General features: G+C 37.8%; 1 protein-coding gene across 1 annotated transcript; it reads right to left on the minus strand.

The window, feature by feature from the left end:
- Window positions 1-9: 9 nt before the first annotated feature.
- Window positions 10-25,907, minus strand: LOC125841993 (nuclear pore complex protein NUP85). Its single transcript, XM_049521181.1, has 18 exons — window positions 25,378-25,907; window positions 23,887-23,989; window positions 23,686-23,796; window positions 23,500-23,583; window positions 14,273-14,344; window positions 14,085-14,141; window positions 13,189-13,308; window positions 12,919-13,119; window positions 12,645-12,755; window positions 12,485-12,522; window positions 12,221-12,377; window positions 11,633-11,734; window positions 11,439-11,495; window positions 2,770-2,916; window positions 1,886-1,956; window positions 1,694-1,781; window positions 1,343-1,399; window positions 10-797 (listed from the first exon to the last, which is right to left on the minus strand). Exons 1-18 carry the CDS (start codon window positions 25,764-25,766, stop codon window positions 603-605), a joined length of 2,160 nt encoding a protein of 719 aa, XP_049377138.1. The 5' UTR covers window positions 25,767-25,907; the 3' UTR covers window positions 10-602.
- Between the last annotated feature and the right edge of the window lie 1,846 nt (window positions 25,908-27,753).

Here is a 27,753-nt window from a genome sequence, read left to right on the forward strand (position 1 = left end):
TGATATAAATGACCAAAACAATTATAGGACATGATTATTACAATTAGCCAACAAACTCAACACTTTAACCAGGCAACAGGCAGGGGGGACGACTTTCGTGGTGGTTTACAAAAGCATATACATAGTAGGCACCCCAACCCCCACCCCACCCCAAATCCAGAAAGAAAAAATAAATAAAAGGATCTCTTGGTAGGAGCAGCACAAGAAACCTTATACTTATAGTCATCTTCACTCTGTCAAGCTACGGTTAGTGTCCCATAGCCCAATGTTCTCATCCGAATGCTTTCGACGGATTAGCTCTCTGTCTAGGTCTGCAGCATGTAGGTGACAGAAGTGGCTCAGAGGAGGCAAGAGCATTCATTATGCAGTGGCTTCACATATGTAGGCTTTTCAAGTTTACCACTTCAAGAAAAGAAACAAATAACAAAACGGACATTCTGGATTCCGTTTTCTGCTGCAAGAAAGGGTGTACCATTTTCGTATGTTACTCACACTCCCGAAACACACTACTAGAGAGGAAAGAAGGTACTAATATAACACTTAAGGCATGTCGGAAAGATGCAACCAGTGACCTCTCAAGCAAGAAAACAGGGGTAACAAAGTCACTCTTCAAGGATTGCACGACCCAGGTTAGTGGCAAGTGCGAGCCTGACAGAGCTTAAGGCATCAGATGGCAAGTCAGCTTCAACAAAGTCTGGCCTCAATCTTGCCATGGACAATTCTTGCAGTTTATTCAAGAGAAGCTGAGTTTGAGAAACATTAACCAACGGTCGCTCCTGCCACATTAACAATTTCAACTGCACAGGAAGAAAAGGAGGAAAAGGGAATGAGGTCAAAGATGAAACATGCACCAGCTATTAAATAACATATAAATCTGAAAGCATGATGAACTTTTCAGCCTGAATTAAATAAATAGATGTCAACCCATCCACCATTACAGGTACCCATTTTCCAACCCACTAGGTATATTGTCATTTGAAAGACTTGAGCACAAATGCCCCGCATAATATATCAGTTCCAATTTGATATGAACTAAGATTCATGTGTTAAGCCACAAGTAATAGGAGTATTATCTACCCAATCAAATGGTAGAGCAGATACCCACTGGCCAGCTTCTCTTTTCTTTTCTTACTTAAGCAAGAATTTAGCACCTGAGCAGGAGCAAACTAATATAAACCCCCAATGAATCATTATTCAAAACTAGAAAGAAAAAAAAACAAGCTACATCAAACCTATAGCTGCAAACAAAAACAAAAGAAAAGAGTGATTACACCTTTGAATATTTACAAGTGATCTGGCACGTTGAGCAAAGAACTAAATCAATAGTCAGAGAGGTACTCACTGAATCATATAGAAGAGGTAACCAAAAGCGTTGCGGCGTGGAAGGATTTTTCATGAGCTGCAGAGTAAACAAAATAAATTGACTCAGAGGAGGCCAAACAGAAAGCTTTTTTTCTTAGGTAATAGATATAAGCACCCTAACAACTATTTCAATCGGAACCTACACAACATTCTGGCTGCCAGGTTTCATTTATGTTAATTTATTTCAGTTTCTTAAGGTAGCCGCTTAAGTTAACATCTTACATTCAACAGGCCTGGATATCAAATGCAAAATCTTAATACACCCAAAAAATGAAAATTTTATATCAATAAAATGTTATTCTTCATTATTATAAAAAGGTGTCAGACATACAGAGACGAGAGCTTCAGCTGCATTACGAGCAGCATCAGTGGGTGTATCACCATGAACCTGCAGTAGGGATCTCCTAAAGTCCCTGTACCTGTGCAGTAGTAAACATAAAAACTTCAAAGATTTGAAATGCTTTGACACCATGTTTACAGGTGACATCCACTAATTCAAAGTGAGCAAGTATTAAGCAATTACTTGTTCAGAAACTCAAGTCCACCAGCAGTTCTAGACTCGGAACCCAGCAACTCTATGAGACCTTCCCATTGCTGCAGAGAAAGAACAATAGAATGATCAAAGAGAATGAGCCAGCTAATACTATGAGATAAGAGATGCTGCTTCAGAGCTAAACTACTAGACTTTGACTTGGAACAAATATCTCAGAAAGCAATCAGATTCATGATAATCAAAATAGATAACTCTAATGGTGAACCAATTCTACCAAATTAACTACGACAAACCATTTTTTGGTTATCTTCCTTCTACTTTACTATTTCTCTTTTTTTCTCTTTGCTGGGGATGGATTCACTTTAACCCAGATCCTAAGAAATACAAGCTTAGCAAGATTGGAATTCTATAGCATTTTGAGGTTTCTAACATTATATGAATCACATCTGGACAATATTTAAGGACTTCATCATGATATTCCACTACCCACATTGCTTAAGCTCCTAATCAAGTACCTGGTCAAGCTTGCCCACCACCATCTATACATCCGCACGTAGTGTACCCATATTTGACATATCAAAGGTTCTACATTTCTTCTAGACTTCAATTTCACCCATCAGATAGCATGTTTTTCACAATACACATACTTGGATAACTCGGACTACATGGATACATAAAATGCCTGTGAAGTACTTAAAACAGTTGAACTGTCTACCAAACCAACAGTCTAAAGAATGCATTCCTTTTGGATAAAAGAACTAAGAAACGCGCTCAGCACACATAACATACAAAAAACTGCAATTTAGAGAAATGGGTATAAACATGAACTGTTACAGACAGAAAAATTAACACAGTTATACAAGAATTAAGAAAATATACAAGGCACTCAACCACTATAACCGAGTAATACAAACCTTGAATCCTTCATCAGATACCGACTTCCCCACGAAATCAAATAATTGCTTGGCAATTCTGTTTAAACGAAATTCATCTCGAGCTTGCTGTAGCCAGAAGACACCAGAGCCTTTTCTCCCATGTTTCCAGTGATGCACACCAGCAATCTAATGAAAAATATGAAATGCAAAATGATGAAAATTGCTTAGAGTTACTGCAGCAATTTCTTTAAGCATAATATACTACTTAGGTTTAGGATTAAATTACTTTTTTGAATTTTAAATTTCTATAGGATAGTGGAATTGCTCCCAGGCACATTTACCAATGACACTCTCTCTCTCCTACTTTCTAGGATTGCAGAACCTCCCTTTTCCAGTAGACTACCCGGAAATTGACCCCTTTCATTCAAACTCAGTTCTTACATCCCGTGATTACTGTTTTACAAAAAATCATCTCCCATCTTTAGAAATTATGGGGGATAATAGAATATATTTCAACCAAGGTTTTAAATCTTATGACATCACCAGATGGACTTCAAACAATGTTGCATGGTATGACTGGGTGGAAAGAAGCAGAAAAATGATGAGGAGGGTTACGCTTAGTGAGAAGGTGCTAGAATGGATTTGTTTCATTCTCAGAGAAGCATCATCAGACCAAAAAAACCAGGTGAGAAGGTGGAGATTCAAAGATCGGGTGGCAGAATTCTTTGGTACGAGGAAACATAACTCTCATGGGAGATATATGAGTATTCTCTCACTGAAGGGAGAGGACAGAACAGTTATTATTGTACCCGAGTCAGACATAAATGCTGGATGGAAAAGTGTGGCATTTAAGATTCAAAGTTTCATTAAATGCTCACCACAAAAGGAGAAGACACAAAGCAGGACACGTGACTCTAAGATGCCATATGTAAAAGCAGTTACAAACAGAAAATGGCAAAGTAACAGCCCTGATATGGTCACAACCAAAGGCAAAGAGATTGGAGTCAACTGTGAAGCCAAAATCAACAATCAAGGAGTACTGGGAAGATGTATCTTTGGATTTTTTGACAAGGAGAGAGCTGAAAATCCTACCCTGTCTGAGGTGAGACGGTGGTCTTCGATGGTATGGAAAAAGGCTTTTGGGATCAATATCTATGAGATGATGAACAATTGTTACCTCTTCGAGTTCCCAAACAGATACATGGCAGAACAAGTTCTCCAGGGAGAATGGATGTGGAAGAGAAGCATACTCAAGTTAGAGTGGTGGAACCCTACTGCAGGATGTGTACCTATCTCTTACAAGCCCAAATCCACTTGGATTAGGGCTATGGGTATTTTTTTTTTTGAACTTGGTAACTTTGCTATGGGTATTCCAATGCATCTTTGGACGGAAGAGACCTTCCACGAAATCGGAGAACTCTGTGGAGGATGGCTGGCGACAGAGGAGGAAACAAAGCTAAGAAACCACCTCAAATGGGCTAGGATCGAGACACAAGGGGATGATCGGAGCATGCCGACGGAAGTCACCATCACCAGAGAAGGAGTTAACTTCATCATCCCGAAATGGGTGGAAAGGAAAACTCGCTTTGAGTTGTCGCCGGAGAGAGATGGACCAGTTGCCGGAGAAGATGAGGGAGCTCAAAGAAAGATCCAGCGGATAATAGAGCCTTCAACCTCTATATCCGAGAATCCTGAACATGATGGTGACGGAACAGGGGAGAAACACGTGGGGACAGCTGAAGAATTTTTTAAATTGACTGACAGAGCACGTGATGGGCATGTGCACAATTTAAAAAAAAAAAATTAGGCCTGAAACCTAATGGGCTGTACCATGCAAATATTATTGCTAACAATTTTAACCAGCAGCCCAAGGAAAATCTATTCCAGGAGGTCATAGTGGATGAAACCACGGTGACTTATTTTTCAAATTACCACATGCAGAGAAGACGGGAAATACAGGAAGCTACACTTTTCACCTTTGAAGAACAACTAGAAATTGAAGGAGAGGAAGGGGAAAACGAAACTGCGCAACTGTGCATAGCAAGCGAGGAAGTAACTGAAGATAAAGAACATGGGAAAATTGTCACAGGTGATTTTGAAACAAGTCAGGAAATAATGGGGATGGAAAATTCTGGGGAATTATGGGATGTACAGGAGATCGAACCCCTTTGTACACAACAACAAGGAGCTCTTACTGAAACGGAGAGGAAGGCCACAGCCTGGATTCATCAAAACTTACTGAAACTCCATAAGATGTTAGGAGTGGATTTCCAGGGGATGGAAGAGGAAGCACTTGAACTCCTTGAGCAGGTGGATGCAAGCAGGCAAGTAAGAAAAATGGAGAGGTCAATAGAAGTTAAGAGAACAAAACATAAAGGAGCACAAGAGTTAAAGAATCTGATATCCTTTGATGTTAAATTCAAAAGCAATGGAGACGGAGGGAAGGGGAAGGGGAGCTCACAGAATACTCCATGAAGATCAAATTAATCTCATGGAATGTTAGGGGGTTGAAAGATCAGGGAAAGAGAATGGTGGTACAAAATATGATTCAGGATTGGAACAGTGTTATTATAAGCAAAAAGCGCAAAAAAGCTCTAAGGTCCATGGGGGCTTTAAGCGCAAAGCGCAAATAAAGCATGGGCTTTAATGGAAAAAAGCGCAAAGGGAGAAAAACATAAAATGTGTTTGTTTAGTCCAAGACTAATAATTATAACCATGAATGACAAATATATGGCAAAAGAAATTGAAAAAAAAATATGATAAAGTTAAATATCAATTGTTTAGTAATACATCTTCATAAGAGACTCATTGACAAGGAAAAGTTTGTCTTAGAACTTTGATGACGACACTGAAGCGCACATAAAGCGAGGCGAAGCGCTCAACACGTTTTGAGCCTCGCTTTAGGGCTTAAGCGCGCCTTTGGTAACACTGGATTGGAAAGCAGAGATAGTCTGCCTCCAGGAGACAAAACTAGAAGGCAATGTACAAGAATTAATCAAACAAATTTGGGCAGGGAAATGGATTAAATATGCATATCCGGAGGCCAGTGGAACCAGAGGTGGAATCCTAATACTATGGGACTCTAGAATTTGGGAAGGGGAAACTTTACAAGTTGGAGCCTATACTCTGTCTTGCAAGTTCAGGGCTCAGTTAAGTAATTTCGAATGTCATATTACTAGTGTGTATGCTCCCAACAGTCAAGTGGAGAGGAGGCTAGTATGGGAGGAATTGGCTGATGTAAGAGGATTGATGGATGGACCATGGGCCATTTGTGGTGACTTCAATGTTTGTAGAGTTCCCTCTGAAAAAAGGGATTGTAGCAAGAGAAATTCAGCAATGAGAGAGTTCTCAGACTGCATTGAGGACATGGACCTCGTTGATCCACAGCTAGGTGGTGGAAGATATACTTGGTACAAAGGTGATAACCATACCACTGCATCTAGAATTGACAGGATTCTGGTCTCCATAGAATGGAATAATCTTTTCAATAGCCTAAAGCAGACTACTCTGCAAAGAGTGATTTCAGATCATGTTCCTATAGCTCTATTCTGTGGACACTGGGAACAATCCAAATCCTATTTCAAGTTTGAAAATTGGTGGCTAAACCAAGAAGGTTTTGTTGAAAGAATCAAAGACTGGAGGAATGCTTTTGAATTCTATGGGAAGCCTGATTACATCTTAGCATGTAAACTCATAGCTCTCAAAGGGAAATTGAAAGAATGGAGCAGAAATGCACAAGGAAATCTGAATTTGCAAAAGAACAACCTTCTCATATAGATGGCTGAGCTGGATTCACATCTAAACAGTAGAGCTTTAACAGAGGAGGAAATAGCCAAAAAAGCAACACTTTTCATGGAGTATGAGGGGTGCTTAAAGAATGAGGAAGTGGCCTGGAGGCAGAGATCAAGAGCTTTATGGCTCAAGGAAGGGAATAGGAATACAAAGTTTTTTCATCAAACTGCTAATGCCCACAAGAGATATAACCACATTGATCAGCTGGAAGTGCAGGGAGAGACCATATCTGAGCCAAATAGAATCAAGGAAGAAATCATTTCCTTCTACAAGAAGTTATATACAGAACCTAAAGAGTGGAGGCCTTCTGAAAATATTAGCAATCATCCTACCATTACAGCGGATGAGAATGAAGTATTGCAGGCTGCGTTCGAGGAGCAAGAAGTTTTTGAGTGTCTAAAGATGTGTGCTATAGACAAAGCCCCTAGCCCTGATGGTTACACAATGGGGTTTTATTTAAAATGTTGGGACATCATTAAACAAGACATTATGGGGGCATTCCATAATTTTCACTCAACTGGGATGTTTGAAAAAAGCTATAATGCAACTTACATAGCACTGATTTCTAAGAAAACAGGAGCAAAGGAACTCAAAGACTTTAGACCCATCAGCTTAATTGGAAGCTTTTACAAGCTGATTTCCAAGGTACTGATAGAAAGACTCAAGAGAGTTGTGGATAAATTGGTAGACAAGCAACAAATGGCTTTTATCAAAGGCAGGCAAATAATAGATGCAGTGCTCATAGCTAATGAAGCAATTGATTCCAGAGTGACCCAGAAAAATCCCGGTATATTATGCAAACTTGATATTGAGAAAGCATATGACCATGTGAACTGGGAATTCATTTTACGTATGCTGAGTCAAATGGGTTTTGGTGGGAGGTGGACCAGCTGGATCAAGTTCTGTATCTCAATTGTGAAGTTTTCAATACTCATTAATGGGTCACCTGAAGCATTTTTCAATGCACATAGAGGGATCAGGCAAGGGGATCCCCTATCCCCTTTCCTGTTCATCATAGCCATGGAGGGACTCACAACATGCTGAATATAGCTAAGATAGCAGGGAGAATTCAGGGATTTGAAGTCAGCAAGGTTGCTGGAAACAGTGTAGAGATCACACATCTGCAGTATGCTGATGATACACTAATTTTTTGTGGGGCTGAGGAGGAGCAACTCTTGATAATAAGACTTATATTGGTGTACTTTGAAGCCATTTCTGGGCTCCATATAAATTGGAACAAAAGCCACTTGTATCCAATTAATGTGGTTCCCGAAATGGATCACCTTTCTCAGTTCCTGGGAGGTGCGATAGGCACTTTGCCATCAATATACTTGGGCATGCCTCTGGGGGTTGAGTATAGGTCCATAGATATTTGGAATCCAATTCTGGAGAAATGTGAAAAGAAATTAACCAGATGGAGATCACAATATCTATCCTTGGGAGGTAGACTAACTTTGATTAACTCAGTTTTAGATGCCCTCCCTACATATATGTTATCTATCTTCCATATACCCCAGTCAGTAGTTCAAAGGTTGGATAAAATCAGAAGAAACTTTTTGTGGCAAGGCAATAAGGAAAGGAAAGGTTTTCATTTGGTCAAATGGAAGAACATTATCAGAAGCAAAGAACAAGGTGGACTAGGCATCCAGAACCTTAAATACCAAAGCAAAGCACTCAAGGTCAAGTGGCTATGGAGGTACCATCAGGAGGACCAAGCACTCTGTGTACCAGGGTAATCAAGAGCAAGTATGAGCAACTGAACACACGGGTAACTAAAGAGGTCAACACCCCTTATGGTATTAGCCTCTGGAAATCCATTAGAATATTCTGGCAGTTTCTCAATAATCAATTAACTGTCAATGTTCGAAATGGCAGAACAACAAGTTTTTGGATTGATAAATGGATGGGTACTGTGAGCCTTAAAGATCTCTTTCCTGACATCTTTGTTTTGGCTCAACACCAAGAGAAAACTGTTGTTGAAATGTGGTCACCACAAGGATGGAATATGATCTTTAGAAGAAACTTGAATGACTGGGAAATTCCCAGAATGATTGAACTCTTCACACTTCTGGAGAGTTTCCAAGGAATCCAAACAGGTGAAGACTATTTATGGTGGCATGGGCACAACAAAGGAAGATACAGGGTGAAGGAAGGATATAAACAAACAAGTCTTAGGGAGAATCAAGACTTCAAATGGCCTTGGAAGCAAATCTGGAGAGTCAAAGTGCCACAAAAAGTGGCATGCTTCACCTGGCTGCTAGCCAATGAAGCAGTTCTGACATTGAACAATGTGGCCAAGATAGGTATATCTCTATGCAACAGATGCTCCTTATGTGGTAAGGATACAGAGACAGTAAAACACCTCTTTCTACACTGTAATTTCACTGATCAACTGTGGCAGATTTTCCTTAATCTCAGAGGCATTTCCTGGAGCATGCCTAGCAAGATTGATGAGACTCTTTTCAGTTGGGAGGAGGCTGAGTTGGGGCTACAAACAGAGAAAGATGGAGGATGATTCCTGCTTGTATATGGTGGACTATATGGAGAGAGAGAAATGATAGATGTTTTGAAAATAGGGACAACAACCTGCAGGAAGTCAAGCTTAAATGTATTTGTTGTTCTGTTTTTGGTGTATAAATGTCTACTCCAATGAGACTGAGTCAATCATAGATGTTTTAGGGTCCATCTAGTTCCTGGTTTAGCATTGGAAAGACTAATCTTTTTCTTCTTTTTTGTAAATATGGTTTTTCAGTACTACCTAAGTACTGACTGAAATACAAATGTTACTAGTGTCAAAAAAAAAGATACCATCAGAGGAATATGGTCAATCCATCCTTCTTTCCAAAATTTAATTTTGTCCCCATTACCCACACCACCTTGAATTTCAGATATGCTTCCATCAGTGGCCACAAATCCCTAATAGTTCTCCATACTCCAACCCCAAAAGGTTCAATATGACTATTTCTGTGCACCAAGGGTTTAGTTCACCAAACTTTGCCGTGATCACCTCCTTCTAGATGGCAATTTACTCCTCATTATATCTCCATAGCCACTTCATCAGAAGACTATTGTCTTTTAAGTCTCAGATTTCTGATTCCCAATCCACATCCCCACCTCTTCCACCAATTTGAAATCCCTTGATCCATCTATTACATAGTACAATTCTTATCATGTTATCATAACCTTCCATTGCCAAAATAAACAGGAAAGAAGATAGACGGCAACCCTGTCTCACCCCCCCCCCCCCTCAAATGGAAAAAAACCCACAGGTTGTCCAATATCCATTTACAAGAACAGAGAACCTTACAATTTTAATACAATACTCATTCCAACTCAGCCATTTACTGCCAAATCCCATTTGCCTAAGAATATTTAATAAGAATTCCAGTTTACATGGTCATAGACTTCCTGAATATCAAGTTTGCACATTACACAAGGTGCCACTCCTCTCGTTCTAGAATATTAATCAGTTTCCCTTTAACAGAAGTCATCTGATGCGTGTTGACCAGTTTGCTCACCACCTTCTACAACCTTTCTGCTAGTAGCTTTGCAATAATCTTGTATACTCGGCCTACAAAACTTATTGGTTTGTAGCCTTTCAAATCAGCTGCACTAGTTTTAGATAACAACACTATGAAGGTGGCATTACAGCTTTTTTCAAAAACCTGATTGGAATGGAAGACTTGTACAGTTCTTATGATATCTTCCTTCGACATTTCCTAGAAAGAAAGAAAATCATTGGAAAATAATCTGGTCCAGGAGCCTTCTCCGTAGCACACAATTTGATACAACTCAGAATCTCAATCTCCTCCTCAAATTCTCTGTGTAGCCATACTTGTTCAACTAGAGATTATTGATGTTTCATGTAACTGCAGCTCAGGTCTCCAAGATTCAATCTCCGTGTACAGGTCTTGGTAAAAATTCTAAGCAGCCTCCTCAATTTCCTCAGGATCAATGACAGTGACCCCATCGACTTCTAAAGTATTAATGGAATAAATCTCTTGTGAGCAGTAGCAATTCTGTGACCATTGTATCCTGGATCTCTGCTTCCATGCTATCTCTTCATTTTTGCCACCTCCCCAAACACCATGGCCAAATTTGTCTTTTGAAATAATTCATCATCAGCTAGGGCTCTTTGATCTTGAATAGCTTCCAAACTAGAAACCTGATTAAGGATGTCCTCCTTCCTCTGCTTCCAATTTCCTCCATTGTTCTTGCTCCATTCTTTCAGCTTTGTATTTAACAGTTTCAGCTCTAAGCTAAGCCATATCCAGGTCAGCCATTAACAATGAAGGAACCCCACCACTCATTCACTTTGTCTTTGAAACCCTCCACTTCCAGCCACCAAGCTTCAAATTTGAAGTAAGAATTCTTCAGCTCCCAATCTCCATTCTCCACAAGTCAACAGAATAGGATTGTGATCTGATCCTAAGGCTCAGTTTGATATGAGTAAATTCCTCCTCCCATTGTGCACAATGAAGGATCTGTCAATCCTTGAAACACTCCTATGAGTATCCTTTCAGTTACTGCCGTAATTTCTTTAAGCATAATAAATTGCTTAGGTTTAGGATTAAACTACTTTTTTTAATTTTAAATATCTATTGGATAGATTAGTTTGTTGAGATATTTTAGTTTTAAATTATGCTGATTTTTTGTTTTAAGTTGGCTATTTAAAGCCCTCTTATGCTTTATAAAATTATTGCAAGACATTTTCAATCAATATTTTCAACTTTTTTGCTGCATCATCTTTATAAAAAAAGACACAAGTTGAAAGTGAAGCACTTGTATGTTCAAAGTAATCACAAAAATTCAAATTAATTACAGGGAAATCACATCAGAGTCCTTTTTATTGCGCTTAAGAAAGTAATAACACCTTAGAGATTAAAGACAGCCAATGTGAATAAATCATGGCATACCCTCATAATGTTTGAATTTATAGTGTCAAGTTCATACAGGCGGCAGATCTCTATACTCTGCACAGAAAAGCAAAATTAACCAAGCAAGAATGATTTAGGAACCACTAGATTGAAATGAGACTGTAAAGCAAGATAATTGAGAGCAAAACCACAAGGGTGAGGAATCAAAAGAAAAGTTACCCTGGAAGCTGTACCTTTAACAGAATTTGGCTATGCTGTACTGGCTGCTTGTACAGCAAATTCTCCAATAATCCAATTCCTTGTTTTATGCATGAAGTCAAGTATATTGGCGCAATCTGAAGGGAAGTGAAAAACAAAGATCCAAAATATATTAGTACAAGAACCAAAATCTGAACTGAGTTTTCAGACACCGGTATTAAACTTTTCCACAGATTGAGCTTCCAGTATACAGGTTCAGCAAAAGCAGCTTATAAAATTCCATGATGTATCCAAACAGTGTAAGGGAATTAATAGGTAAAAGCTCTCTAGCACCTAGATATTGTTTAAAGGTTCAATTGTAGTTGTAAGTTATAGGTTGTCTCCAATCCAGAAACATCAAAATGTTGATTTTTCCCATGCATTTTGGGGGGACCATATTGAATCTCACTCATGTCGTTTGGTTTTCTTTACTTAGGGAGAAAAGCTGAACCTTACACACTTAAAAGGAGATAAATGAAGAGTTTTAAGTATTTTTTATTTTTTTTTGAGAAACAAGTTCTATACAATAGTGCAAGTACAAGTAAACCAGGCATTCATTTGCCCAAGTTTGCATGCACACATACTTGCCATGTTAATGCATGAGAAGACAGAACTTGCGCATATACAAGTCTATGCAGCTCTTCTATGCTAACTCCCCCAAGTTTGGAATGTTCTTCATGCAAAAGAATTTCTGCATGAGTGCTCCCAGCTGTCAACAACTCTACAGCATGCGCCATCATCCTTGAAAGATGAAAAAAAAGACTTGCATCAGACGAATAAACGAACAAAATGCTGAAGTAGTCAAGCCATCCAAACGAAAAGTACAAAGAAAAAGAAGATTAACAAACCAGGGGCCAAATGATCTTGAGCACTCTGCTAGAACAACCTGAACATATAGGATATGCTCATGAGTTTTCCACTATATTAAACATTTTTTTTTTGATTTGCTTCCACTATATTAAACATTAATAACTAAAAGTTACAAATTAAATCTTTAGAGTGGTTCACCTCAGTATTTTCTCCAAGAATTCCAAGTATAAGACCAAACAGCTTATGGGAGATGGAAACTGGCTTTACTTGCATGCACTTCTGAGCTGAATTGTGCATGCTCTCTAGACCCTACACCACAAAATAGAATGTGTATTTTAAGCACAAACATAACAGCAAAAGAATCTTCTTGCTCTCCACTTTTGGATGATTGTGCGACAAAGTGGCTCAACTTTTGGATGATTGTGCGACAAGTAACCTTAGATGTATAGATTAATTAGAAAGAGGAACTAACCGCAGTAAATGGCCTAATGTATAAGAAATGGGATATAAAAAGCTCCATCCAGTTGAAAGTTGCATTTGATAGAACAGTCGGATTTCCCAACATGATCTGGATCAAATTTTTCAGCCCTTCTCTGGTCTGCCGGTGATCACATTGAAGCCAGTAGGAACTGCAGTCCAGTTTACTTATTTGTGTTCTCCACTTCTCCCAAGCCTAACAGCGAAAAAGGCATCAAATGCTGTCCAGTAAAGGACACTGATCATTAGCAAAGGCCTAAATTACCTTCATGAAGTCGGGCTTGGTTTTGTAACACTCGCCCAAATTGTCTTCTCTCAGACTAGGACGCATTCTAGGCATCTTGGATATAAGAACAGCAACTGCTTCGACCAGTCCGTTCTCTGTCTTTTAAGAGCAAGAATAGAACGAGTTAAAAGAGGAAACAGGAAAGCTGTAATCGTAGTTCAGAGACCCTTTTAAGGGAGACATGAATACTTCAGAAACTATCTGAGAGCAATCAAGTAAAATTCTCATTGCTCTCGCTCCCCAGGGATTCAGTCACCAGCTCCCCAATCAGCAAGTGAGCAGTTGCCTAGACTTAATCTGATGATATTACTGTCACTTGCACAATCATAGAGAGAGTCCTCTACCCACAGAGTCTCATTATTTGTAATCTCCTTTAACTTGACTAGTTACGAAAAGAAATTATAATGTTGTCAATGCTAAAGATTAGTGATGAAAAGGAGGATATACAGTGATCTCTCAAGCTGTTAATAGGTAACTTATGCCAACTAGAAGCTAAAGAAAGAACAACGCGATACAAAAAGAACAAGGAAATCCACTTTATCATCAGACATGGCAGCGCATCCTGTAGGCAAAACACGCAAAGAGTGATAGACTTTGGAACTCGATAGAAAAGGTACAAGGCCTAATAATGTGTCAAAGCTCTGAAAAGACAACTCATTGCCCCATGATTAGGTATATCAATATAAGGAAGAGGCAATAACTGCTCCCAAGTTAACTGATGTACAGGTTGTTTACAAGGGAAAAGTAAGCACAGAATATAATGTTACGTGAATATCTAGGTTGAGTTAAGCTATTCTAGACTGCCACTGATCACAAGTTCAAAATTCTTGCCTCTCCTTAGTTTTCTTTTGTCAAGTTAAGTTCAAAATTCTTACCTCTCGACTAGATAATTGATCAAACCGGTAAGAGCCATGCAAGCGCAACAATTTTACCTGCAAAATTGGCAATCATAGACTTATGCATGGTCTGTAAACAAAATCCTGATATACATCACAGTATCACACAAGCAAAAAAACTTGAATGAACAGTTATAATGGTCGATATCCACAAATAATATGCTTACCACAGTTTCCAGCCAGCCAACAGCCAATGCTGATGACATTGCATCCCAGTAGTTCGGATCTTCTTCAACAACCTGTAATGATCAAATAAATTGGAAATGAACACAGAAAGATGGAACGGCTACTCCTTCCATCATAGTTTAGTTATGGCTGAAAACATACATAGACAACCAAAGTTGACACAATTTTTCACTTAGACACCTCAACTACGACATGTTTCAATTGAACACTCAACCTTTTCAAAAATTGTCCAATTAGAAACTATTTGACAATCAAAAATAAAATAGAGTGTAATACACTAATTGCTGATGTGGCAAAACAGCGAATTAGCTGATTACATGCGACATTCTGAGTTTTTTTTTAAAAAAAAGGAAAAACTATTTTAGAATCTATTTAATAAACAAAATAAAAATAATATCCTCAAAAAAAAAAATTACACCCAATCTGGGGAAAATCACAGCTTATGAAAAAATTAAAAACAAAAAATCTAGAAAAAAAAAAAAGAGGAAAAATATGTTAAAATCTATTTAATGAACAAAACAAATATAACATTCTCAAAAAGAAAAAGAAAGACTTTATAAAACTGCGACTTCTGATAAAAACAAAAACAAAAGATCTGGAAAAAAATTTGGGGGCCAAGTCCATGTCAATGGAAATCTGGAATGGGGTGATTGTGAAATGTGAGAAGTTAGCAAGGTGGAAGTCCCAATATCTCTCCATGGGTAAAGATTGACTTTGATAAACTTTGTGCTTGATGCACTTCCAACGTATATGATGTCATTATTTCCTATCCCACCAGGAATCATCAATAGGTTGGATAGCATTAGGAGGAAATTTCTTACCACCTAGTGATCAATGAGAAAAAATTTGGGGGATTGGGGATCAAAAATCTGAAGAATCAGAGTAAAGCTTTAAGAATGAGATGGCTATTGAAAATTCAAATGAAAATCAAAGTCTATGGGACAGAGTCATTAAAGCTAACTATGAGGAGAATGATAATTGGATGACAAAGGAAGTCACTACTCCTTATGGTGCTAGATTATGGAAATCTTTCAAAATTTTGTGGAATGAATTCAAAGTTAATACCATAGTCAAAGTGGCAGATGGAGTTAAAACTGTCTCCTGGAAGGTTGATTGGCATGAAGCAGGCAACATGGAGACATTATTCCTAGATATTTATAACTTAGTTTTACATCAACAGAGCACAATAGCAGAATTATGGACACCTCAAGGATGGAATTTTGTGTTCAAGAGACACCTCAATGATTGGAAAATACCAAGAGTAGCAGAAATCTTCAGCACCATCGACCAATTCAGTGGTTTGAAGGCCGGACAAGGCATCCTACAGTGGCAGAGAAATAGTAACGGGACTTTTAAAGTAATGCAGCCTATAGGAAGATGAACCAACCAAACCAGCACATACTTCGATGGCCTTGGAAACACATTTGGAAGCCAAAAATGCCACACAAAGTAGCTTGCTTTGTCTGGTTATTGGCTAAGGAAGTAGTGCTGACACAAGATAACTTGATGAAAAAGGGGATCCCTTTATGTTCCCCAGATATTTTCTCCGTGGGTAACTGAAGAAACAGTGGTCCATCTATTTATACATTGCAAGGTCACAAGTCAACTATGGAGATTATTCCTAAGTCTCAAAAAACATATCTTGGTCCATGCCAAGGAAAATCACAGAAGCATTACGCAGTTGGGAAGAAGCAAGAGTACACGCTAAGAACAGAAACAACTGGAGAATTGTACCTGCAGCTATATGGTGGACAATATGGAAGGAGAGGAACCTTAAGAGTTTTTGAGAATATGGAGAATAATATACAAGTCAAAATGAATTGTATTTTGACTTTATGTTTTTGGTGTAACCAGATATACTCTAATGATATTGTCTCTATCATTGATGTCTTAGACTCATTATAAGGACATGACAGTAGATTTTGAGTTCTTTTGTAAATAGGGTTTCAGTACAAGGGTTGTACTGTGTTATAGAAATAGAAACAGTTACCTATGTCAAAAAAAAAATGATCTGGAAAATTTTGAAGAAAAAGATTTGAGGAAAAAAAATTCTGGAATTGTTTCTGCAACTTTAGGCTTAAATGGAAAAACAATGTGTTCCTTTGGCCTTTTCACGCACCTGTTTGGTGTGAAATTCATGCAACTTGCCAAGTCAGCGAAAAGTGTTAAAATGGCAAAGTTGGACCCTAGTACATGTGTTTAAAAGGTACAAATCTTAGTTGAGGTGTCTAAGTGAAATTTTGTGCCAACTTTAGAGGTCCACATACGCGTTCAGTCTTTAGTTATCCTTCTTGTACTTTGTCTTTTTTTAAAAGGTTAACAATATATTCATCAAGGATACTTGCACAAGTTGTGTGGGTACCCAGATCAAAAGGGACTATAATAGGAGGAAAAAAAAAACTTTATATATGTAATCTAGGACATCAAAGTAGATTCTATATTTTCTAGACATTCTAGTTTACACCAAAATTAGTAAAGCACTAAACCCTTCATCTTTAAATTCTCCATAGAGTTTCCTTTGTCTTCAAAGCATCTTTGGTTCCTTTCTTTCCAAAGGGTCCACCAAATACAGGTTGGGACAACTCTCCATCTCTCTTTCTGACTGGATAGCCTTCCTTCTCTATTCCAGATAATTAGAACATAAGTTAATTCTAGTGGCATAACCCATCTAATGCTTCTCAAGTTGATGAATTTTTTCCAGAGTTGATCTGTCCATTTGCAGTGTATAAAGAGATGATTGATTGTCTTGCTTGCTCTCCACATAAGAAGCATCTGGAATATAAGTGGAAACCCCTCCGTGCTAAGTTGTTATGATTAAGGATCTCATTATTTGCCAGCAACCAAACATAACAAGCTACTCTATAGGGTATCTTGACATTCCATATCAAATTCCATGGCCAAAATTTCAGCAAAACATTTGGCTTGTTGAGCTCTCTAAGGACTGACTTGACTGGGAATATACCTTTACTACTCCCTTTGTCCCAATTTATGCAGCACGTTTTCCTTTTTAATCTGTCCCCAAAAGAATGTCACCTTTCCACCATTGGAAACAATTTAACTTAAAAGTTCCTCCTTTACCCTTATTAAAATGACTTGTAGCCACACAAATAGTCGAGGAGTGTTTTAGACCGCATATTTTATAAGTCTTCCTTTGTTTCTTAAATTTTGTGCAAACTCAAATGGTGTCACATAGATTGGAACGGTAGTATCTTTTAACCATACCACGTTGTCTTCATTGGTAGAAAACCCATTGAACTGCTCTAGGATGTTCATATAAATTGTCATTCTTCTAATCTCCCAGTCATTTAGGTGTCTTCTAAAGCTAAAATTCCACCATTGGACTGACCACACTCCACAGTTCTTCCAAAGTAGCTTGTTGTTGTTGACAAGAGGCTATAGATATCAGGAAAAGATTGTTTTAAAGGTAAGTGACCTAACCAGCATTCTTCTCAAAAGGAAATTTTCTTTTCCAACTTTGAAGTTGGATCTACTATGAATAATTGGCAAAAGATATCTAATGATTCTCCATACTGAAACCATAAGGGATGTTCACTTGTTTGGTAGTCCAACTGTTCTCCTCCGATGTTTTTCTCTGATCACATCCTTCCAAAGAGATTTCTCTTCTGAAGCCAGTCTCCAGTTCTACTTGCTAAGCAAACTCTGGTTTTGAGCATAAAGATCGCATATGCTTAGGCTACCGCTTTTTGTTGTTTAAGACAGTGTTATGAATGGCGAGCGCCATTCGCCAAAGGCGATATGGCGAGGCGAGGCGAGCCTATCTCGCCATTCTACACTGAGGCATGGCGACATCAAAAAGGCGACATAAGGCGACCTAAAGGCGACGTAAATGGCGGCGCCATTTTGGATTTTTAATTTTTAAAAAGATTTGACTTTATAATATTAGTCAAAATTAGGGTTTTTTTTTTATTTTCAAACTTTCAGTCGCGATCTCTTCTCCACCTTCAGTCGATCGAGTTGCTGCTCCTCTTCCCCTCGCGTCTCTTCTCCTCCTTCATCGCACAGTTGCTGCTCCTCTTCCCCTCGGCCTCGCGTCTCTTCTCCAGCTTCATCGCAGTCGCAGGAGTTGCTGCCAGGTGACCTCTTTTTCTTCTTCTTCTTTTCAGTTCTTCTTCTTCTTGAGTTCTCTTCTTCAGTTCTTGTTCAGATTTCTTTTTCTCTGCTTTTTTCGTATCGTTTCTGTTGCTTCTTTCTTTTTGAGATACAGCTGCCTTCACTGCTCTGTTTTTTTTTTATTCCTCTGTTTTTTTACTCTGTTTTATTGTTCACATTTCACTGTTACTGGTTACTGCCTATAATTTTTAAAAAAAATTAATTCTTCTATAATTATTTATTCATTTGTCCATAAACAGTGAATTGACTGAATTCAATGGCGGATGCCAGCAAAAAGAGAGACATTGGATGGAATTATGGTACTCAAGGAGCAACGAAAGATTCGGTTAATTGTAACTTTTGTGGGAGTACTTTTACTGGTGGAATAACTCGACACAAACAACATTTAGTGGGTGGTTTCAAGAATGTTAAACAATGTACAGCTTGTCCGTCGGCGATTAGAGAAGAAGTAAGGGCTTATATGCAAAATAAAATCGCTAATAATCCCAAATTTCAAGTGAGGCAGCCGGAAGAGTATATTGATATTGATGATGTTGATGATATGGATGAATATGCGGAAATGATGCCTCCCTCCAAAACTCCAAAGATATCTTCTAGTGGAGGTGCATCATCCACCGCGCGGAAGGTGACGAAAGGCCCTATGAATCTCTATTTTCCGCAGAAATCAACACAAAAAGGAGGCTTTGAAAAAGGAGGAGGAATTGATGAAACAAAAAAAATTCCAAGGGAGCGTGCGGTAAGTGCTTTCGCAATATGGATGTATGATGCGGGGCTCCCTTTTAATTGTGTCAATCACAAATCATTTGATAAATTTATTGAGACAGTAGGACAACATGGCCCCGGAATGAAGCCTCCTACATTCCATGAAGTTAGAGTTACTCACCTAAAAAAAGAGGTGGAGAAAGTGGGAAAAATTATTGATGAGCATAAAGTGCAATGGACAAAGTTTGGATGTTCCATTATGATGGACAAATGGACGGCACGAAATGGTAAAATGATAATCAATATTTTGGTGAATTCTCCAATCGGTAGTGTATTTCTTGGTTCTATTGATGCTAGCAATGAATCTACCGATTCCACCAAAATGTACAAGTTGTTTGAAAGCACTATTGAAAGAATTGGACCGGAAAATGTTGTACAAATTGTCACTGATAATGCTAGTGAGAATGTTAAAGCGGGAAGCATGATGATGGGTGCTACCCACACATTTATTGGACTCCATGTGCCGCTCATTGCATCAACTTGATGTTTGGTGACATATTCAAGGTTAAGCCATATGCTTCCGGTAATATCACTCTCATATCCTCTAACTTTCTTTATAGTCAATATTTAATACTTATTAGCTACTAATTACTATAATCTTACCTTAACAGTTTTTAAGAAGGCCATCAGAATCCATTCTTACATTAGTCAAAGGCCATTGTTGTTAAACTTGATGAGAAAATTCACCAAGGAAAGAAATTTGGTCAAACCGGCCAAGACAAGATTTGCAACGGCCTTCTTAACTTTGAGAGCTATGTACATACAAAGAAAAAACTTGAGAACTTTAGTCCTCTCAACCGAATGGACTTCAAGTAAATTTGCAAAGGAAACTTTGGGGAAAGAAGTTGCCAATCTTATTATTTCTGCCCACTTTTGGGATGATGTTGTTCGAGCACTTACAGTTTGTGGCCCTTTGACAAAAGTGCTTCGTTTGGTGGATGGGGAGAAAAAACCACCAATGGGCTATATTTATGAAGCAATGGATAGAGCCAAAGAAACTATTGAACGGGGTTTTCGTGGAATTAAGAAGCAATATGAGAAAGTGTTTGAAATTATTGATGCAAGGTGGTCAGACCAACTCCATCGGCCTTTGCATGCTGCAGGCCATGTTTTGAACCCAGGATTGTATTATAAAGCTCAAGAAGAGGGAACTTTACTACAGAGTCTGTGGACCGAGTATTATGCATGTGTTGAGAAGATGATCCCCGATACAACAATACAAGATTTACTAGTCGCTGAGCTTCCTAGGTACAAAATGGCGAATGGACTATTTGGTTGTGGTCCGGCTAAAAGAGCTAGAGACACAAGGTCACCGGGTAAGTGAGTTGATTTAGCTCTTACTTAAATTATTCGACTTATTTACACTCATTAACCTTTAAATTTATTTTATTATAGTGGAATGGTGGTCACTATTTGGTAGTGAAACACCAAACTTGCAAAAGTTTGCCATGAAAGTATTAAGCCTAACTTGTAGCTCATCCGGATGTGAGCGAAATTGGAGTGTGTTTGAACACGTAAGTAAAAAAATTATATCCTAATTTCCATATTATATTATTATCAATATCTATTAGTTAATATCTATAACTTATGTGTAGATTCATTCCAAAAAGAGGAATAGGCTTGCACTATCGCGTCTCAATGATCTAGTGTACATTAAGTACAATAGAACATTGAAACGTCGTTATGATGCTCGTGATCTCATTGATCCAATTCGCTTGGATAACATTGATGATTCAAATGAATGGTTAGTTGGATGCCCCGAAGATCAAGAAGATGAACTAGTATATGAGGATGATGATCTTACTTGGGGTAGTGTTGCTACGGCAATTGGAGCTGATGAGAGTATCTATCATCTTAGGGGACTTTCTTCAAGATCAAGAGCACTTGGCAAGGGCAAAGGAGTAGAAACTACATCTACAAGTTCAACTTCAAGTAGGACTCGGACACTAATTGATGAAGACTACGAGGAGGAAGAAGATGAGGAGCAATATAATGATGTAGAGGATGTTGATCTTCAAGAGTTGGATAGTTTTGAAGAAGAATAGACTTTTAGAGTTCTACTATTGTCTTTTGAATTATTGGGTCTTTAAAGTTCTAGACTTTTAGTATCTACTTTTAGTTTTTGAATTGAAATATTTGCTAATATATGTTATTGCTATTGAGATTTTGGATATTTATATATGCAATTAAATATTTTTAATTTTTGGTATTAATTGGCGCCTCAATTCAAAAAGGCGAGCGCCTCGGCGCTCACCTTCCCGCGTGGCGAGGCAGGCCCTTGTCGCCTTTTGTCGCCTCTCGCCGTCCAAAACACTGGTTTAAGAGACTATCCCATTTCACCAAGTGGATTTTTTTCTTGTCAGAGTTCCCTTAGCATACGAAATTTCTTCTAAAAGCATCAATTCTAACAGCAACATTGGCAGGCATAGAAAATAGGGACATCATATATGTACGCAAAGCATCAAGAACACTTTCGATAAGAATCAGTCTCCCACAAAGAGATAGATGTTGACTTTTCCAATTTGATAGTTTCTTCTCACATTTCTCCAGGACCCCATTCCAAGTACCCATTAACATGCACTTTGCTCCAAGAGGCATCCCTAAATAAATGGTATGAAGCTCACCTACTTTACCACCAAAGATCTCTACTAGAGAGTGAATCTGTGGAACTTCATTGATTGGATATAGAAAGTTTTTTGACCAGTTTATATGCATCCCAGAGACAGCTTCAAACAGAATAAGAATCACCCTTACCCTTCGGGGTGGCCAGTGGTTTGGGCTTGGGACTTCCATGTTGGAGGTCTCAAGTTCAAAACCCCTTGCCAGCAAAAGCAAGGGGTTTGCCTTATGGGTCGAGCTCGTCGCACCGGACTTGCCTAGTGCGGGTTACCTCTCCTATGTGGTTTGCGAGTTATTGCATAGTAGCAGGGGTTTTACCTTGTGCGCATCCAAAGGGTAGCGGCTGCGGGTTTTTCGTGTCATCAAAAAAAAATAAGAATCACTCTTAGCCTTCTGAGTTGAGAATTGTTTGCATCATATAGGAGCAAAAAATCATCAGCATATTGTAAGTGAGAGATTTCAAGTCCATTGTCAATGTTGAGATTGGCTTTGAAGCCCATAATCTAGTCATTGCTCTTTGCAGTCTTCAACATATCATTCAATCCTTCCATTGCTATGATGAATAGAAATGGAGAGAGGGGGTCACCTTGTCTCAGACCTTCTTGGGAAAATAACCATTGGGGAAGCCATTGATTAGGATTGAAAATCTAATTGTACTGATGGAATGTCTGATCCATTTAATCCACCTAGCTTCAAAGCCCATTCTCTGTAAGCTTTTCAATAAATAGTTCCAGTTGAGATGATCAAAAGCCTTTCGAATGTCCAGTTTGCAAAGACGATTAAGGCATGTGATGAGGAGATGCACAGATACCTCTGTGCGGAGGTGTGAGAGGTTGACTATGGATGGTTTCAGGAGAGGTAGAGGTAAGCTGAAGAAGTATTGGGAGAGGTGACTAGACAAGACATCGAACAGCTTCGTCTTATCGAGGACATGACCTTAGATATGCGGTTATGGAGGGCACAAAATTAGGGTAGAAGGCTAGTCGGTAGTTGAGTGTTGTCTCACTTATCCTTTATGTACTAGTAGTTCCAGCAGTACTCATATAGTTTCTTTTTCTTAAATTTCTATCACTATTTGTTATTTCTTGTACTTCGATTATAGTATCATTTTGTTGTATATATTGTTCCTTTTTTCGAGTGCTTTGTCATTTTTTCATGGCTTCTTCACTTCTGTTATCTCTTTTCCCTTTCCCTGCCTGCTTTGTTATGTTTTATCTTGAGCCGAGGGTCTATCGGAAACACTCCCTACCTCCCAAGGTAGGGGTAATGTTTGCATACATACTACCCTTCTCAGATCCCCACTTGTGGATTACACTAGGTATGTTGTTGTTGTACTATGAAAGAAGTATCATTGACCCACTGTTTCATTCAAGAAAGTTAAAAAAAAATTGAAACTGTTGATATTCACTCTACTTTTGAACTCACACTTGCTTCTTTTTTTTTTTGAGAAAGGTAAAGTTAGATTCATCCGCAATGAGGGTATGCTGGCAACTAACCAAAAAATTACAAGGGAAAGTAATCATAATTACAAAGAGCCTAGGATTAAACTCACACCTGCTTAAATACAACTAAATTTTAATTTTTACGTTTATATCTATCTCTAGTCAAATTAGAACACTTAACTATGACTAATAATTTATCAATTAATAAGCCCAACAAATGTAAAGTTCACAGGGATATCAATTGACAGTTAAACCTGTACTCCAACAAGTTCCTGCTGAAAATCCACAAGCTTTGAGTGAATAGTTGGTAGAGTTCCCGAGAATAAGGAATTGTGGTCCTGTTGAATGAACCATGTATTAAGTTAGAAAAATAGTATTAGATCTGTGACATCTGTTGGAGAAAATCGAGGAAACTTATACAAAATAGAAAAGGAACATACAGCAAACCAATCTAGCAATCGTTCAGGAATCCAAAATTGAGATTGCTTGTCTACGTAAAATATCTCCAATAGCTCCCACGCAGCTTTCAGACACATTGGCGCTGCAATTTCCTAACAGGCATACACAGCAACCAGATAAATACTAAATAATGAAGGGCAGAGTCTGGACAGCCAAACAAAAGTGTGATGACAATTACTCACATTTACTACCGACTTGGGATCTTCAATAATTGATTTAGGAGGCGGTTTTCGATCACTGAGAAGAGAGCTTATCTCTTTGCTGTACTCTATGACATGCTCCCACCTAATTACATGTAAAATGTAGTAACTGTCAAATAGTGACCCAATGAAAGGACATAACCACCCAGGCTGCTATAGTATGGATTAAAATTTAAAACTCTCTCAGGTCCCTAATAGAGAAAGAAATCTCAAACTTCTGGACTTAGAACTTTTTTCTGACAAGTTTATGCGACTTAGAACTCATGTTGTAGAAAGGGAAAAAATGTCCTCTGGATTTCCACCATATTTTTTCCAGTATCACGAGCAATTGGATTGGAAAAAAGGTACTATCGATGAAGCTACCGCGAAGGCTATGAACTTAGAAATGGAGAACAATTTGAACCTGGAAGTTTGCAAGTATATACATATGAACAAGAGGCACTAAGCTTGCAGCAGCACCTTGCCTTAGGTTTGCAAGGTAAAACAGTCAGATATCTTCAAATTTATTAAAAGAATAATTGATAGATCAAATATCATATTGAGTCTAAAGTTAGATAAGGTTGATAGCTAGATAGAGCTAGTAGGTGTTTGGTCATTGATTCCAAATATTTTTCACTTTATTTGAAATATATGAAGTTGGAGTTTGTGTTTGATTATACTTTTTGCAAAGGAGAGAAGAGAGCACTTTTTCCAACTCCAACAACAGCATACTCAGTGTAATCCTACAAGTAGGGTTTGGGGAGGGTAGGAATTAGGATGTACACAGCCTTACCTCTACCTTTGAGGCAAACAGGTTCGGAACACTTCCTTAAATTTGGAATCCAACTCCAAGTTAGATTTGAAAATTTTACAACCAAACACTGATTTTGAAATAATGTGAAAAATTATTCCAGAAAAAAGTAAATAAATTGCATGGCCAAACATCTCTTAGTATTTCACTACAAAGCAAACTCTTTCCATTGAAACTGTATATACATGATGTTGTATGGTTGAATAAATCAGAGTGGTTGAAAGTAAATATTACAGACATTTTCTCTCTTGGGACGAACACTACAAAGATGATCACATTGAGGAATTTTCCTTTTTTAGGAAAACCATTCTTGCTTACCTTATTGAGGAAGTATCTCAATATTCACAAATCAAATTAAACAATCTCGAAAGTAATAGAAGGGTCGAGAAGAGGGGAAACACTCCTGTTGTACCAACTAAGAAGGACATCGAGAAAATATCTACAAAGCAACGAAGAATCCTTCAATCTCAAACACAAAACAATGGATGAATTTGTCCATTCACATTCCCTGAACTTAGAATTGCTTTGATGTGGTTTAAGCTCGTGAATGTTTTCCTCATACTAAACACGCATATAGATTAAAAGAAACTTCTTGAGGTTGTTTCAGGTCTATTTCAACTAAATCAAGTTACAGGTTTACCACTCCGCCATTTTACTTATCCGGAAAGAACAGAAAAACTTACCACTCTGCCTTGTAAGGAGGGATATCCAACGACATTCTGGATGCTGCAGACAGAGAATGTTTCCGGCTCTGAAGAAGAGCGAAAGGAGTCACTGAACTGTAGGCCATTCTCCTCCATCTTGCAGCATCAACTTCCTCATCTCCGCTGTTACTAAGCTTCACTTCCACCACTCTTCCGCCAGCCTCGCCGTCTCCGTCCGCCTTCTCCGACGGAGGCTTCCGGAAAACTGAGACTCGGAGAGTATTGCCACACGCCCATGAAAAGGAGAGTCGATGAATTGGGGATTTGAGGCCATGACGGAGAGGGTAGATGACCACGGGTTGTTTTTCCGACTCCGGCGAGACTGGAACCATTGCAAGGTCATCGGATTCTGACGTCAGCCCTGGCATTTTGCCGGATTGTCGCGAATGCTTCAGAAAATGCTTTTCTTCTGTATCTACTATCTAGGGTTTTAAGAAGGGGTTTATGGCAAAGCGAGGGAATGAGTTCATAATTTCAATTTGGAATCGTTACGGAGAACACATGGAGATTTCACATTTAAACAAGGGTCAAAAATGTCAGTTAATTTTTAGGCCAAACACATTTCCTTAAACTTCTTCTTAAATTTCATTTTGACAATTCAATTTAATTTTATTTCATTTTAATTCTTCAATTCCGATTTTCATATTTCATTTAAACACTTTTGTTCAAGGAAATAACAAAGTGGATGGATTGTTGAATGGCAGTCTCAAAAGCGGATATTTGTACACTTCCCTCAATATAATACATCATGCACATTCGGCTTAACCAGATTAGAAACCTAAAGCCAAACTTCAAAGTGAGCCCCTATTTATTTATTTTTTTAAAAAAACAAAGATCTCCATATGTATTTTTATTTAAACTTTATTTTTCTAGATTTTTTAGATGTGAAGCCACTAATTATTATTTTATAATTTGTTCTAACAATTATTTTTTAAAAGAAAAATCATCATATTTTATAGCATATGAAGTAAGGATATCAACAATGCAAATTTTCAATGAAAAATATACAACAAAAATTAGAACAATAAAAAATGACTCAACAATTTGATAAATTGATATAATGATTTGTGTTGCTTCAATATAATAATTGCTTGTTGCAATACTTAAAATTTTAAAGAAGATACCAAAAAATATTTTTTGATCTTTTTGTAAGCAGACAACAATAGATTTGCAGAATGCAAAAATTTTAACCGTTCGAAAGATTTCAGAATTTTCAATAATAATAATAATAATAATAATAATAAATAAGAAACAGTGAAAAGGAAAATAAAAAAGAAAAATATAGAAATAATAAATTGATACCCACACAAAAAAAAAATGATACTACAATTATCTAAAAATTATTTCAATCCTCAATTATTACAACGATTTCTACATTAAAATTTCGCACTGAAAAATGTTCGATGACTACTCCCACAAATATTTTGATGAATACAGTAGTGTTTTTTTCGCATGAAAATTTTAAAAAAAATTCAGTATTTCAAAAAAAAAAAATCGAACCCATCGATGGCCCCCTAAAGTTGGCACTAAGTTTCACTTAGACACCTCAACTGGGTGATGTTCATTTTAGACACTTCATGTAGGGTCCCGTTGTGTCATTTTGTCACTTTTTGTTGACATGTCAAAGTGAGTGTGATGCACTCAACAATAGAGCATAAAAGACTCAATTTAGCTATTTTTTACTCCCTCCGTCCCATTTTATGTGGCAACATTTGACCGGGCACGGAGTTTAAGAAATAAATGAAAACTTTGAAATGTTTACCAAATTGCCCTTTAAAAAGTAGAATTTTTTTTCTCTCCTCATAAATGTATTGGAGTATTATTTTAAGATTAAGTGGGACCAACAAGGATAAAAGAGGAATTGTACTTTTATAAACTTGCCATATAAGGAAATGTGACATTCTTTTTGGGACTGACCAAAAAGGAAATGTTGCCACATAAAATGGGACGGAGGGAGTATTTTATTTTCTCTTCTTCATCTCCATTTTTCAAGCTACCACCTCTCATCATTTTTTGAAGCTTAAACTCCTTCAATGGAGGTCGAATTTTTTATTCAAATTCGTTTTCAAGTCATTTTTCTTCTTCATTGTATTACTTTTCTAAATCTACAATCACCTCCCTCCACCTTTTTTACCCAAAAAATGGATACCCAACACTCATATTTCACATTTATTCTCTCTTTCTTTCTTCCTCTCCCTCTTTTCTTCCCACAAAACAATACTAAAAAGAAAGAAAAAAAAAAGATCCGAAACAATTTAAAAATTTGATATAAAAAAAATAAAAATTGTTGGGTGTAGTAGAGAAGACAACTACCTTCGGGGAGGGGGGGGAGGGGTTAAATTGTTTTTTTTAGAA

This window comes from Solanum stenotomum, chromosome 10 (assembly GCF_019186545.1).
Source record: "Solanum stenotomum isolate F172 chromosome 10, ASM1918654v1, whole genome shotgun sequence".
Lineage (NCBI taxonomy): Eukaryota > Viridiplantae > Streptophyta > Magnoliopsida > Solanales > Solanaceae > Solanum > Solanum stenotomum.